Source organism: Notamacropus eugenii, chromosome 1, assembly GCF_028372415.1.
Source record: "Notamacropus eugenii isolate mMacEug1 chromosome 1, mMacEug1.pri_v2, whole genome shotgun sequence".
In the NCBI taxonomy this organism is placed as follows: domain Eukaryota; kingdom Metazoa; phylum Chordata; class Mammalia; order Diprotodontia; family Macropodidae; genus Notamacropus; species Notamacropus eugenii.
In genome coordinates, this window is record NC_092872.1 from 366,053,752 (window position 1) to 366,070,487 (window position 16,736).

General features: G+C 36.0%; 1 protein-coding gene across 1 annotated transcript in view; it reads left to right on the top strand.

Moving 5' to 3' along the window:
* The window catches only part of CTNNA1 (catenin alpha 1), a 154,114-nt gene that overhangs the window by 33,074 nt on the left and 104,304 nt on the right, over positions 1 to 16,736 (top strand). The window contains exons 4-6 of the mRNA XM_072630419.1: positions 6,913 to 7,079; positions 7,609 to 7,728; positions 11,358 to 11,627. Of these exons, the coding sequence (XP_072486520.1) occupies positions 6,913 to 7,079; positions 7,609 to 7,728; positions 11,358 to 11,627 (557 nt within the window). The remainder of the gene's footprint in view (positions 1 to 6,912; positions 7,080 to 7,608; positions 7,729 to 11,357; positions 11,628 to 16,736) is intronic.

A 16,736-nucleotide genomic window follows, 5' to 3' on the forward strand; every position in this document is an offset into this window, starting at 1 on the left:
CAGGCTTCAGAATTTCTTTTGAATACCTTCCTTGTAGGGTTCCCATTTTTGTAGCTTATCTTGACTTTCCTGTCCCCTTTCAGTTAAATGAGCTTACCAGTGAACTCTCTAAGCTTTTTATTTTACTTTATTTCGTCCTTTTTGAACATTAAATATGATTTATAGCTCTTGCCAGTCTTGAAGCTCTGATAGTTTAAGCAAGTATTAAGTACTCTTCAAGTTCTTAGGCCTTGCTCTTGAGGAGCTGTCATGTTGACACAGTTTTTACTTCTATCCTCCAAAGACTTAATCAGATGAATGTCTTAAATCTTTTCTTCAGCACATTAAGTAAACCTGGTAACGAACTACTATGTGCAAGATGAGAGGCAGTATAATGTAGTAGATGGGAAGCTGGCTTTGGTTCAAGTCCTGTCTCTGACATAACAGCTCTGTGACCCTGGGACAAGTCAAGATACTTAAACTCTTAGTATCTTCAGTAGATCTCTAAGGATAGGTTATATAGTTGTTACCAACTCACATTGGAATTTTATCACCTAAATTTGCCTATATTAATTATAACAGATTCAGTTATTTAAAAAAATATATATGCAAGGCATTTAATTAGTTTTGGTAGTTAAACATATTCAGGATAGTTTTAAAAATACCAAATTTGGATGGTTTCTCTTTGAATTCCCAGTGTAGCAAGTTTAAAAAAAAGCCAAAGACATTGAGCTTTTGATTTCTCCTTTTTATTGCCTAACTTAAGTCCATTTTATAAAAGGATTGTATGAGCAGCTTGAGAAGGAGCTTAATCAACAAAATCCACATTTAGAATTATAGAACTATATTAATTTCTTATAAAAATTTTTATTTATAGCTTTTGTTTTTGCCACACTTTGATTTCCAAATGTACTATCCCCTTTCATATTCAGTAAGTCATTTCTTGCAATAAAAATTTTGTCAGCAAAATTAACCAACACCTTACCTGAGTTTGATAGTATGCAGTGTTCTATATCCATAGTCCCTGACCTCTGCAAAAAAGGTAGGGAGATTTTGGAGGGTCAACTTGGCCATTAGAATTTGAGAACAATTGGAGTTTCTTTTTTCATTTATATTGCAGTATTCACTTTGTTTTTTGCCTGCCTGCTTCTGTTCTGCATTATTTCATATGTCTGTCCATGTTTCTTTGAAATCTTCATATTCATCTGTTCAGTAATACTATTACATTCACATGCCACCAGATTATCTCTGTTTGATAATTTCCTGATGATTTACTTAGAAAACTCCAGAGAATCATCAGAGAAACTAGTTGAAACAAATAATAGCTGCATTTATATTAATTTCTCAGAAGTAGAACTTACCACCTTTTTCTTTGTCTTTAGAGCCATCAGGTTTTGATACTTTGAAAAGAAAATGATATCTCACACTTTTGTTTTAGGATATACTTTTCTTTGAATCCTTGAGATACAAATATAACATGAAAGACAAGTATTTTTAACAGTGTTTCTTTAGTTTTTACAATTAGGAAAGGCAAATTCTTCTGTTTTCCATGATTATAAAAACCTAGATTGCATCATTAACAAGAGATTTGTTAAAATGGGGTTAGAAACAGCAAAATAATTTTCCTTGTTTATATATAATTTTGGATAGGAAACTTTGTTTCTACACATGATAACGAATCACTTTGGCATTTTAGAAAAACATGATAATACTTCTTTACTTGTTCAGACTGGACAACCAAAGCTTGCGGAGAACTGGTCCATTGTGAGGCAAAAAGAAATGCATATAGTCAAGAAAAAAGATTGCCCATGTTGGCTGTGTCCAAAAGATTGTATGTCTCATTCTGCATCTTAGGTCCATTACCCCATGTTTGCTTCATCACTGGTACTCTAAAATCATGTTTGGTCATTTCATTGATCAGAGTTCTTAAAGTTGTTTTTGACGATTTTGTCATTATTGTATAACTCTTTGGAGAGGGGTTTTGAAGAGTTTAGATCCCAGGTCCATCAAACCTGTCTGCCACCCAGTCATTCATCATAACTACATATACAACATAATATAAATGACTGGGATATTGCAGTATGGGCTTTCTCATCCCTAATAAAACTTGGGTGTGTTATGGGGGAAACTCAGTTTCTAAACAGACCAAGTGAGTGAGAATTTTAGGACATGAAGAGATGTCAACCTCTTTCAGTTTTGTATGTTAAAAACCACACACACCAAAGTCTAGAAGCAAGGCATGAAGCAAATATTACAGAAAATTCTTGTTGCTTTGACTGGTCTTTGAATACTCTTTTCTGTGAGAAGGTGTGGTGAGCCTAGTTGAGCATATCCGTTGTATATAGTTTCCCAGTAATGGCTTTACACTGTCCAGTCCATACCCTTTTATTTTGTCTAATTCCTTTCCTTAATCCTTTACGAAACATATCAAAAGTCAGTCATTGGGCAAGTAAGAAATAGTGTTGGAATGTGAACAATACCTGTAAGAGTAAGAAGGGACGGAAGACAAGTAGCATGTATCTATTACCATTACCATGTGAAAGATTAATCTCTTGTAATAAAATAGAGAAAAAAATTATTTCTTCCCCCTGCTTCTCAGGCATGGCTTCTTTTGTACTTTATCTTTTTTGTAATACACTTTTAAAAAAAGATTGAAGTGAGGGACTTCAGCTAATGTCTCAGAAGGAATATCATCTTTTTGCTTTAGTGGAAAGGGTGCTGGATTTGAAGCCAAGAAAACTTGGGCTCAAATCTTAGCTCTGCCAATTACTGCCTAGGTGACTTTGGGCAGATCACTTAATTTCTGGTCTCTAAATTTTTCTTCTCTCTAAAACAAGGATGTGGGACTTGATGACTTGTAAGGTCCATCTCAACTAGAAGATATGATCTGGTGAGAATAATAGACTCTTCAAATCTTAAATTTCTAGGAAGGGACCTTTAAGATCGAGTACAAACTCTCTGCTCATTTTACAGATGAGAAAGCATGGATAGCACAAAGCAGATTTGTAACCCAAATCTTCTGATACCAAATCAATGTTCTTTCTCCTTAGCTCAGAGTACTGCTTGCTTTGAGAAATCATGCCTCCTCACTCTGATTTAAAGCCTGAATCTCTTCAACAATATCCTTGGTGAATAAGTGATCAACCAGCCAAGCAACCTCTGGTGTAAAGAGACTTACTACTTCTTCAAGCAACTTAGTTCTATTTTTGGATTTCCTACTTTAGGAAGGTTTTTCTTAATCAGCTGAAATGTGCCTACTTATAGCTTATCCAGTACTAAAACAGATCTCTGGAGTGGTCCCCCCTTTCCCTCTTAATTTCTTTCACTGTTTTATCTTGTCCTTGATTTGAACTCCAAAAAATTTTAACTTTATTTTAAGTTTAGTCAAAGGAAAGCCCTGAGGGAAGGGAGTGTTGCCAGTTGTGATTTTACTCAAGATACCATGGCCTTGAGAGCTTTGTTAGTTGTGTTTTGGGTTTTTTTTGCTTTTTCAACTGTAAAGTAGATATAGAACAGGGTTGGGCTGCTTCTCAGTCGTTGCCACTGACTATGTAATGTGGGGTGAGTTGTGTACCCTAGTTTTCCAAGTGATATGTACATAGGTTCGTATTTTGACTCTTTAGGAGGAAATGTCTTTAAGAGATGAGAGCCCTCACTATCATTTCATACTCTTCCCTGTATAATATCATAGATTTTTTTTCTTAAACCATTGAATACTCCTAAAAATCAATTGTATTAATCTGTATCAGTAATCCTTTCAGATTGGGGGAAGGTATAGGGAGACACAAGCATCTTTAATCTAGTTTAGAGGATAGAACACATGACATGGGATTGTTCTAACGCATCATCCAATGTCTGTCTTTCTTTATGCTTTCTTTTTCACTACTTATAATCCTGAGACATCAGAGGAGTGGGATGTTGTGAGAGCTGTCTTCAAAGTCAAGAAGACCTGGGTTTCAGTCCTGCCCCTGACTACGTACAGGCTGTATGATTATGGGCAAGTGACAACCTCTCTGGGCTCTAGGTGATTCCTGAAAACTAATTACAAAGAAGATGCTTACCTACTATATTGGTAGAGGAAGTTTCCTTACCTGGGAGTTCCATATGCCAGTGAAACCACAGAGCATTCTCTATACCTAATACCATCTGTCAGCAATGAAAATAAAATATAAATTCCCACTATACCCAGGAGCTTAAGGAAATGGGAGCAAGGCAAAAATTTCATTTTGCCATGTTCTTCTACTCTCATTTGGATTCACTTTCCATTAAAGGGTTAGTTTGGAGAGTTGACAAGGGGAACAGGAGAAGCTAAAAGGGGGATTGAGAAGGAAATGAAGCCAATTAATTTTGGGTGGAATGACTTTATCTGTAGTTTTCAGTAATTTTCAAAAGTTTTCAAATGAATGCCCTTTTGTAAGTTACTGTGAATGATCTCATTCCTCCTTCTCCCTGCACCCCAATGGTTCCTTTTCCAGAGGACACTGCCATTGTTAACCTAGGTCACAATCCCGAAATTACCCTTAGTTCTTCTTTCCCCTTAACCTATCCTTCCTATCTAGTCAATTGCTGAGCATTGTCATTTCTATGTCAAAAACCTCTCTTTTGTTGGTCCTCATCATTTCACATCCATACTATCACAGTAGCTTCTTTTCTCCTTGCTTCTGCTTCTTCCCCTCTCCATTGTTTTTTCTGTCTCTGGAAATAATAAAAACAATCCTTCTTAAACACAGACTTGACCATGTCAGTCTTCTACTCAAAAATCTTCAGTATCTATTATCTCTAGAATTAAATAGTGACTTCTTAGCCTGGCATTTTAAAAAACCCGTACAATTTGGCTTCTAATTATTGTTCCAGATCTTTTTCATTTTATTCCCCTTCATACATTTTGTGTTCTAGCTAAACTGGACTTATCCCTGTGCCCAGAACTCAGCATACCATGTGTGTACCTTTGCACAGGATTTCCTTTACCTAGAATTCACTCTTTTCCTCTACCCTGTAAAGACTCAGCTTATCTGCTACCTCATAAAGGAAGCCTTTCCTGATTTTCATCTCCTTGAAATTTTGGGTTTTTTTTTTTTTTTTTTTTTTGGTATATGTGTTTCATTGCCTCCTTTCTCAATACTAGTAGAATGTAAATCATTTAAGGATAAGGCCTGGGCCATTTCCTTTTTGTTCAGTGTTCTCAGCACCTAACACAGTGTCTCATACATAATTTATTTTTTAATTGAATTGAATTATATTAGGTCTCAGAGAGTTTAAAAGCCTTGACTAAGGTCATACAGCTAGTAGGTGGGATTCAACATAGATATTCTTTAGAGGAAAACTGATTGATTACAGGCTAGTAAAGACAGTTTTTTACTTTTTTTAAAAAAGAAATCTTAATTATTTTATTCTGAACTTAAGAAATCAAACAAGAATATTTCTATAACTTGGTAGAAGAGGAAAAAAAGATTATATGTGAAACTGCAGGTCTTTTTATGTATATCTTGCTGTTTCTTTTAAATATATAATAAAGTTATCATGTTACTTTTTCTTCCCCCTACCACTCATGGCTACCATTAACCATGTGTGTGTGTGTAGACAGATATATGTAAAATCACTCTATACATTTATTTATCAGTTTTTTCTCTGAGTGCAGATAGTGTCTTCCTTCATGTGTCCTTCATAGTTAATTTGGGTATTAATAATAGTTTTTTCACCATCCCTAGTGCTACTCAGGATGCCAAGTGGCCATTGTCTTTGTATACACCTGCAGTGACATGGATGTGTTCAAAATGACCTTTATCCCAACACTGATGTGAACCATGTTAACTTATGAATGAATAAATGAAAAGCACTTATTAAGTTCTTACTTTTGCCCCACAAATGAAGTAGATGAGAGTCATTAGTGAAGGATATCAGGTCTTTTATTAAGACTAAAATATTTTTGCACTTAAGGATGCTGGGATAGATTTTGTTCTAACTGGAAAGCCTTTTGAGGTAAGTGTTGGGTAGCTTAAAAAGCATTTATAAATGAGTTAATTTAATCCTAGCAAATAATAATTTTACAAAAAATTAATGTGAACCCAGGGGCGTAAAATTTTGCTTTGTATGGATATTGTACAACTGAATTTGATAGGCTGCATCAAAGTTTTCCTCCATTTATCTCTGAACTAGTCTACCTCAGAACTCTTTCCTAAATTTGTGTTATTGGTAAGTTGAACCATAGCAATTTGGAGGTAACCAGACAGGGAGAGGGAGAGAAGGGATAGTGAAAGCATGGTCTTTTAAGTGTATGATATACCTGGGCTACCATCAAAGGTTACATTGTATCTGTTCATTTATTCAGCTGGCATTTACTAAGCACCTGCTTTGTGCTAGGCTTAGGGGAATTGCGCACAAAAACAAAACAGTACTTTGCTAGAGGGTAACAAGGAAAAGGAAATGAAATTGGGAAAGGATAATAGTTACAATAGCCCCTGCTCTCCAACCTTCTGGGATGAATTTTATGAACGCTGGAAGGTTAGTTCTTTAACAGCCTATGGTTTATTTCTTATTCTGAAAAAACTTTGGAGTCTAAGTCAGAAAACCTATATTCATATCCCATCTTTGTGATGTGTACCAGCTCTGTGGCGTTGATCACCCTGGGCCTTAATTTCCTTTTCTGTAAAATGAGAGGATTGGACTAGATGACCATAAAGGCCCTTCCAACGCTGAATCAAATGCCAGTTTTGCTAGTAAAAATGACTTAGCATATGCCAACAAGGGAAAAATGGATGGCTAGATAGATTGATGGATATAGAGGGTTGCAGATGCTGGACAGTTCTAAAATCCTTGTTCAAATGTCATGCTAGCTTATTGTGGAAATGTTTTATTTAGAGTTGAAGTTTTTAAAAAGTGTTATCATCCAAATCTACTCCACTTAACTGTTTACTTCTCTGACTCTTATAACAGGTGACTTGATGAAGAGTGCCTCTGGAGAATTTGCAGATGACCCCTGTTCTTCAGTGAAGCGAGGCAACATGGTGCGAGCTGCCCGCTCCTTGCTCTCAGCTGTTACCCGGTTGCTTATTTTGGCTGACATGGCAGATGTCTACAAATTACTTGTTCAGCTGAAAGTTGTAAGTGCAGTGCAACTTTTTGTAGTGTGATATAATGTTAAAGCTGTTGGTTGTTGGCTCAGCAAGAGAGAGGAGAAAGTACATTTCATCATTTCTTAACCATTGAGTTGGTTCTTACCTCATTCTAGCCTGGCATGTGCTTCATTTCCAGTTCCTCCTCTACTCCAAATCTATCACTTTGTGATTTCTCTGCTTCAGTATTTAACTCAGTAGTGTAATAGTACAAATGAAATGGCCAAAATAATATTTGACAATCATCCTCTTTGGCAGGTAGGATTCTTGCTTCTAGGAGTTGAAAAATCTCAATTCAAATTTCATGAGTTTGAGTAGAGAAAATAAATCATTCTCTTTGGGAAAAACCTAAACTTTATTGTCCTACATATTGTAGATGCTTTATAAATATTGGGGCTGTGACAGCAGAAACCTTGATTAGACTTTGAATAACTTCATTTTGAGAGTTATTAAAAGCAATCTGAAAATTCTAGAACACTGTTTAACTGCTAACTTGAGCTATATGCATGTTTTACAGGTGGAAGATGGTATCTTGAAACTTAGGAACGCAGGCACAGAGCAAGATTTAGGCATACAATATAAAGCCCTAAAACCTGAAGTGGATAAGCTGAACATTATGGCAGCCAAAAGGCAACAGGTAAAATTATTGTGTGTATTGAAAAGTATTTTATGTTGTTAACCAGTAGAAGGTGACAACTTGGCCTTGTTTTCTAAAGGTGTCATGACTAGTAAGCATATTTAGTAAATATCCTTTCAGTGTTATGCTAGTAACAGATGTAGTTAAGTCTAATTCATTTTGTGCTGCTGTGCTATCATTTATTTATGCCAATTTCACTTTAATTGTCCCAACAATTTCAGACAAAGTGACTAGAGATGGAGCAGTAGAAGAAATTGAGACATTCACTTAGTCATTCATCTGAATAGATACTGGATTGTGATTGAAATTGGTCATATTGGAATGATATCAACAAAAATTGCTTCTTTCTGAGGGAAAATGCTTTGTTATTCTTGAAGTATATTTGTTGTCAATAGATCATTTAGAATGCACTATAAGCCTGAGCTTATAGTATGTGAGCAGATATTTCTGTTTCTTAAACTAGGCCCTAAGACCTAAAACCTGAAGTTTTGATTCTTTTTCTTTTCCATGTCCTTAATGTCAGTTGTTAGACTCTCAACGTGCCTGAATCCTAGTTAGTTTCTGCTTAGAGATTTTGTCCGTGTGAATGGTTATCCTAATAGTATTTGCCTTTTCCCTTATGTCTTCGAGAAAGCAGCTGGTTATTTTTAATTCTTATGATTCAGTAAGTTTGAGGTTCCCTTTTCTCCCCACAGCAAATATAATGTTGTAATATATCTGTCCGTGAATAATAGACCAGTTATAGTGTTTTAACTTATAGCCTTTTTTAATGCTACAAAACAGGGTTACGCTGTACATGTACTGATCACTTAGCATGGCAACAGTGATTTATTTAGGTTCAACAAATTCCTCAAGTAATGTGTGTGTTCATCCTTCGTGGCCGAAGAAGACCATGACATGACTTGCACTTGACTTTGTTTTTAGTGAGGGAGGGCTGTGCAGGTCACCAGCCTCACTTCTCCTCCAGAGCCATCTGAATCCAGTGACCAGATATTCATCAGGATGACTGGAGATGACCCAGGATGAGGCAATTGGGGTTAAGTGACTTGCCCAAGGTCACACAGCTAGTGAGTGTCAAGTGTCTGAGGTGAGATTTGAACTCAGGTCCTCCTGACTCCTGCACTGGTGCTCTATCCACTGCACCACCTAGATGCCCGTAGCCCCAGGATGATATGGAGAGAAGAAGAGAGGCTGCAGTCCCTGTGCTTGGCCCTGAGATAAAGTGGTCACAAGCCCAGTCAGAGTGATGAGCAGGCGGCTGCACTGAACAGAAACCCTAGTTAAAGGGAGGTTTATATCATTCCCCTCCCCCACTACAACTCCAACAGAGTTAGAATGGTTCCCTTTCATATACTGAAAATTAGAAAAAGAAAAAATCATTTGGTATATCTCTCACCGGATGTGAACACATCTCTTCAGGGTCCAGATTTCTTCAGTTTATTAGATGAACGTTTGGGAAAGGTCTTTGTGCTTTTAGCTTGAGTTCCTCTGATGGTCTTGACTTAAAAATGTTAAATACACTTTCTGTTTGCTCAGTCTGGTTGATCCCCAAAAGAAGTTTCATTTCAGTCAGTATAAAAAATTCAGTCAAGATAAAAAAGCCAATGCATGTGTCCGAAGGGTGGAGTTCTCATTTATCCTTCAAGTTATGTGCTGGATGCTTTTGGTGTCTTGACTCATGAATAAGTGGGAGAAATGTTAGTTACATTATAAAAGTCAAGATTGGTAGGGATGGTTTTACTATTGTAAAATATAGTCTGGTCCTTTTGGTGAGTTATGAAGTCTTGCAAATGTTTAATAAAGAGAAAGTAACTAGAATGTTACTTGCTATCATGCATTTTTGTGAAATTGTATAATATATAAATCACTTGAGGGGAAAATAGAAATGGCCAAATGTGTTATTTGAGAACTTGAGTGTAAAGTGTTATGACTTACGTAAAGTGACCCACCTTGTACCAGGAAAAATTTTAGCTTTTCCTATATTAGAAAACATGGTGGCAAAGTTCTCAAAAAGTCCTTTAATAGTATAAGCTTTTTAAAAACATGGAAAGCATTCAATTACCTAAGGACTAGCCATAACCTCTTATAATGGTTTTTTACTTGAAATTACTACCGAATTCTGTAAATCTATTATTATTTACATAACCACAGCACACTGTTAAGTATTTAAGCCATATATTTTGCTGTAGGGCATTTGGAATGCTTTCAGCTATTAAGTGCAAATTAAAATGCCAAATAAGTAAGATATTTTTGAGGGAACCTAGTAAGTTGATACATTGAATAAACTGGAGATTTGCACAAATTCTTGAAAGAGGAAAACAGAATCATGTGAGGACTTTCAGAAGGAGGATCTTATTTAGAAATAATAACCATTCATTAATCAGATCAGACTTATAATTGAATGGATTTGGCTTTGTAAAATCTGTCTTTTTTTCTTTTCCTTTTCTTCCTTCCTTTTTTTTTTTTAAACTACTTACATGTATAAAAGTCATGATAAAAGGTTTAAATTTGTACCCTTGGACTTACTTGGTGGATATTGACAATATATTTGAATCCTACAAACTAGTTCAACCTCCCATTCTTCTTGTTTCATCTGTGAATTATTCTTAGTAGAGGACATATGTGTTATAAATTTATTTCACTGTGGAACTGTTGTAATGTATTAGACATACAAAATTGCTTCCTTGGATATATTTTTAAAAATTATTCTTACTGGTATAGTTTTTATTCTCAAGGCCCATATCATGAACTTTTTGGTTGTAGAGGGATCTCAGAGGTCATCTCCAGTCCTCTGTACCATCAGTCAGTCAGTAAACATTATTAAGTGCCTACTAGGTTCCAGGAACTGTGCTAAGCGGTGGGTATACAAAGAAAGGCCATTCCGTCCTCTTAACAAGCTCATAATCATAAAAGACTGGAGAAAGGGTATGATGTAGTCTAGGAGTGCAGCCAAGTGGGAAATGATGAGGTGCGTTCCCTAGGCCCTTTCCTTAGAGAATCTGGGACCCTTGCTGTCTTCTGTCAGAGAAATTAGGTCCTTTTCTCTCTGTACCAGTACTTTCTTTCTTGAACTCTTAGAATACACCATATGCTCTTTCATGTAATTGTTTATCTTTGTACTTACATGCAATTAGATTATAAGATACCCAAGTGCAGGGATTTATAGTATCTTTTAAACTCTTTGCATTTACAGCACTTAACATAGTTCTCTGCATAAGTATGTCTCAATGGAAGAGCGGTAATTTAAATCATTTAAACTCTTAACCGCAATTGTAGAACATGGGTAGTTGGGGGAAAAAGATCGATTTGACTTTAGATACACCTGGAGTGTGTTGCTAACAATGTATTTTTATGATGGGTAGTAGAATTTTAAGAAGGATCTGGTGCAGAAAAGTTTCAGTTCCATGTACTCAGTGACCGTTTTTGGTTTTTGTTGATTGAACTACCAGTTCGGCTTGTCTGTGGAGTAAAAGTGGATCCCCTAAATGACTTGTTGATTTAGTCCACATGCTCTCATTTTCAGACTCATCCTACAATGAATACTGTTGTTTACATCAAATTAATAAATGGTTCTTAGGAATAAAATGTGTACAAATACATAGTAACTGTGAAAACATTCACTTTTGCAGGAATTGAAAGACGTGGGCCATCGGGATCAAATGGCTGCAGCCAGAGGAATACTACAGAAAAATATTCCAATATTGTATACAGCTGCCCAGGCCTGCCTTCAGCACCCTGATGTAGCTGCTTATAAAGCTAATAGGGACTTGATATACAAACAGTTGCAGCAAGCTGTTACTGGAATCTCCAATGCAGCCCAAGCCACAGCTTCTGATGATGCCTCCCAGCAACAGGGTGGAGGAGGAGGAGAACTGGCGTATGCACTCAATAACTTTGATGTAAGTTACATTATAGAAAGGAAAATTAGGACTGCTGCTGCTCAAATAAACTTTCTTTTCAAAAGGGAGACTAGCAGGCATTTCATGGTCATATGATAGAGATATTCAAGAATGTAATTGTAGTCTTAAATAGAAATGCTTATGAAAACCAGTTTACTTGATCCTACTTTAGCCTGTTAGATTAAAAAATCTTTATTTTTTAAAGATTTCTTATGAATTAAAGCTGATTCATTTATCTAAGTTTGTATTCACTGTGAGGTCAGCTCATATTTTGGAGAAGAAGATGAGTTATTTGTAAGTTAATCTGCCTAGAAATATTTATCCTCTCAGTGACAAGATTAGAATATCATATCATCTGACATTTATCAAGTAGAAACAGCTATCAGGGGTCAAACACTCTTGGTGCAGTGCTTCACAGCAGTATTTTTTAAATGCTGCTTCACATACCTTGTGGTAGGACACTTTAATAGGCGCCATTAGCATTACATTTTTATGCTCCTTTCTTACCATCTCTTAAAGCAGCAAAATAGGTTCCAAAAAAATCTGTTACCATTTTCCCATATCTCAGATCACCTGAGCACTGGTGCATAATTACTCCTGTTTCCGTAGCAGCGTCCTGACAATGACCTTGAGAGGTAGACTGTGCAAATGTTATCTCATTTTACATGTGAGGAACCTGAGGCTCAGAGGTCAAGGGGATATTAGCTACCAGAATCAAACCAAAGTTTCCTGATGGTGTTACATCCTGCCTGCCCTCCTGGTTTTGTATATATGACTATTTGCCTGCCTATTTGCCTGCCTTGAAGATGTATGACCTTATGGGAGTCACTTTACTTCTTGGGTCTCATTTTTCTTGTTAGTTTCTAATGGAAGCTGGACTAAGATTATGTCTTAATTCACTTTCAAGTCAGTTCAGTAGCAAAATGGAATAGTGGATAGAATTTTTACTTTCTATTGCCATTTTTTTCTTCCCTGTATTAGAGATTATTTTTTTTTCAAATCCCCTTCCTAGGGTTTGGGAGGAAGAAGATGGGTTCTTGCTAGTTTGCACCGGTCCTTACTGTTGTCACACACTATAAGCCTAAAATCGTAAATAATTAGTCATGAATTATTGCAAGAGAACCTTAAATATTAAATAACTTTAATCATTGAAAATTATGATAAATTCTACACATCCGCTGGTACTATTGTCAGCTTCTCATAGGACCAGAGTGTTCTAGAAATTAAATCTGAAAGGAACCTTAATGGCCACTTACCTCAACTCCCTTATATTATCCAGGAGGAAACTGAGAGGTTCAGTTCCTTGGCCAGAGTCATTTAAGTACTGTGTGGCCTAATCGGCATTTGAACTCAGCACGTTTGACTCTAAAGCCTTCATTCTTCCCACTCTACTAAATCAGCTCTCTTGAATTAATTGTAAGCTTGTGCTCCAGTTTAACAGTAAAATATATCATTCTTTTTAGCAGTAAAAATAGCCTACTGTTTCAAGTAAATAGTACCCATGAACAAGTTCTTTACTGCTCTGGGCCTCAGTTTCCTCATTTATAAAATAACCAGGGTTGTAATGATGATGCTCTCTAACATTATAGCCACAAGGCTGTTGATTCTGTCACTGCTTGAATTCCAGAGGCGTGTCATATTGACTGCCAGTTATCATAATAGTTTTACTTGGAGTGATTTCATAATAACCTCATCTGTTAAGAAAAAATGGCCAGATAAACTGTGGAGTTAAAATAAAGAGTCTACAGTTCAAAAATTGAAGAACCTTTTGACTAACGAGAAATGGGAAAGGTGTCCATATTGGAAAACAGAAAAATGTTTTGAGCCTTTTATTTGATTAAAACAATTGAAGTTGACTGGGAAGATTTTTGTCAAGGGTCATGGCCCTTTCAGTTAAAAATATGAGCAAATGTTTGCATAATCATATAAGCATGTTTACATATAATTATATAAACATTATGGGCAGAAAGGTTATTATTTATTATTTGCCCATCTGAGGATATTAATGGGCACTCTATACGTGACTGTACTGTCCTTGTGACTAGATCTCAGGAGATACCTTCCGCTGAATTGTCATTAATCTTATTGCTTATGACTCGGTCCTTAGGTTGTGCTATATTTACTTTGAGGAGGGCAAAGGGAATTTTGCTGCATGTGATTTATTATGGCAAATGCAACAGTAATGATACTTCCCTGGACTGGTGCATTGGCAAGATTTATTCCCTAATATCACAGTGTCTAAAAAGTCCTACTCTGATGCCTCATCATGGTATAGAGGTGATTTGGGGTTCTTGAAGGTTGTGCTAAGGACCATGAGCTCTTGGAGATGCTGCCGCACTAGAGAGGCTTTGAGTGTGGTACCAGGAAAAAACTGATTCTATTTTCTGAGGGTCAGCCTAGCTTAGGTACAGGAAGACTCCTCACCAGCAGGCTAGCCACTTGGTGGTGGATTACTTGGTCACTGCAACCCATAAAATACAAAATAAACCCCAGTTTTATGTAGCCTCCTTTCACTTTGCAGTGATAGTAACAGAGTGGTGGAACAGGGATAAAGTGTTCTAGAAATCGCAATTTTTAGACCATCTATAAACTTTGAGTTGGTATTCTAAATATGAGAACTATGTTCAGTGACCAGTAAGTGAAAATATCTTATCAACTTATCTTACATCAGTTGTATCTTATCATCTTATCAACAACAGGAGAGTTGTATCTTATCAGTCTTGTTTATAAACAAAACAATCTTGACTATAAACAGTTAAAGGGAAAGATAGCTCAGAGTATTTGTTGTAAAGGGAAAGGATAGAATTGGTAGAATTTTGTTTCATCCTTCACAGAAAGAATCCTAGTTTTGTATGGTATTTGGTAGTTATTGCCATGTTCATAAGTATTGACAAAAAAGTCCTCTGTGAAAATAATTTGGCAGTTAAAGTTCTCCACATTAAATTGACATCTACTTTGACACTTTTTGACTTCTTTGCAATAGTGAGAATAGGTAAGATTGGTGACACAATGTGTATGACCCATGACAAATGTGTGGGTCAGAGAACAGGAATGAGAGAAACTTAAAATGCTTAGGTCTGGATTCCAGAAATTTCATGTCTTTTCTTCATAAATACTGCCTTTTGAAAAAGAATTATTAGATACTGGAAATGACAAGCATTGAATAACTTTTAAAAGTGAAATTGATTATATTTTAACAGACAATAAAAGACTTGTTTTGGTATCAGTCACTCTCAAATCATGTTTCTGTATACAGACACACCACTAACTTATATAAAGAAACATCAGAATTAGCAGCTAGAATGTAAAATAATAATGAGGAAGAAAAAATGGCATGTAATTACAACATCTTAATCCTGAACTATTTTTGAATGGGTAATTAATAATAAAAATGGGTAACATACAACAAGAGAAATAACATCAACACTGATTATAATACTTTTATACAACAATTTAACTAATAAAAACCAAAAGCTCTTTGGGGAAACTCTTGGCTGGACTTGGCAAGCAGTGAGAGATGATAGCCAAAGTCAGTATTGGTTTAAATTAATTTATAAAATCTAATAAAGGAAGATGATGACTATTTTTGAACAATGTTGCTTTATAAAGTAGAGAGAAACAGTAGAGGGTAATTTTAAAGAAAGGTTGGTGAGAGACACAAATAAGCAAAGTAATTCTAGTGGTATTTAAAGATTAAAATGGAAGGAGTGCAGCAAACAGAAGAAAAAAGGAGAAGATCTTCAAAAATTTTTATAGAAACTATTTTTACCCTGTAGACTAAAATTAAAGTCGTAATATGTATATAGAGGAGGTAGAAATGGTACAGTCAGGTACATTGGACCAAGTTTACATAGAGGAGATCTCTGTTAGAGGTAATTAAATTTTGAGAGTATTGAAGGATCAATTCTCAAGACTTTGGAAGCTGGGGGAGATACAGAGGCCTATTTATTTACCTACTATTCCTACTATGCAGAATCTTTCAGACTCATCTAAACGTGAGTTATTTGCATACATTTCACATATACATGTGAAAGGACATTCTTGTAAGGACAATGTCTTTACCATGTCACAATTGACTGATAGATATGGAGAATATATGATCCCACTGTGCTTGTTGTTTGCTGTTGTGAAAAGGCATTTGATAACAGTAGAGCAGTTTCTGTCTTAAACCATTCTTTCTAGAAGGTGCTTTCTATCCATAGCTCCAAAATCATTCAATTCCTGGAAAGATAAGTAAAAGAATTATCACTCTTTTGTGACTCTGATTCAACATGGAGTCATCTTTGAAGAGGGATTCCAGTGGATATTAAGATCTTCTAGGTACTCTGTTTATGAATGACCTTTTGCTATTTAAATTTAGTCTGGAATATTAGAGTCTCCTGGAAGAGATCTATAACCATTTGAAAGAGTTTGGCCCAACCATCCACACAGGAAAAATCAAATGCATGATGTATATTTCTTGCTCAGATATTAGGACATGCAGATGTACAGATATCCTTTGCCATCGATGTGCATGTGTTGAACAAACAGCATAGATAGACAATGAATTGGCACCAGAATTAAGCAGGAGGAAGAGAAAGGAATGAATTGCCTTCAGAAAATTACAGAGCTCTTTTAATGACCCCAAGCTTCTCCTGGAAAAAAAGACTCATCTTTTTAAAATTGATATTCTCTTGGTGGCATAGAATGACTGTGAGATATGGAATGTAACAGTCTCTGAAGAATGGAAAATGAATACTACACAGAAGGCAGTGAAGAAGTGTGTGGTGCATGCAAGCATCCTGCAATATATAACCAATGAAGAATTTCAAAGAACAAATCAGTGGGCTAACAAATGATAGGAAAAGAAACTGGGCTGGTCACATGATGAGGAATGACAGGAAAATAGCTTTAGTGTTCTACTGGTTTCCTCAATTTATTTGCTGGATCCCTGTGGCAAACTTACCAGAGTACATGACTGGATTGCAATATACATTGTTGGAGGCAACATTCTGATTGATGAATTCACAGGTTCATTTGAATAGCATGCAGTCAGTCAGCAAGCGTTTATTCAGTGCTTACCATGTGCCAGGCACAGTGCTGTGTTCTGAGGAGATGAAGAAGTGCTTC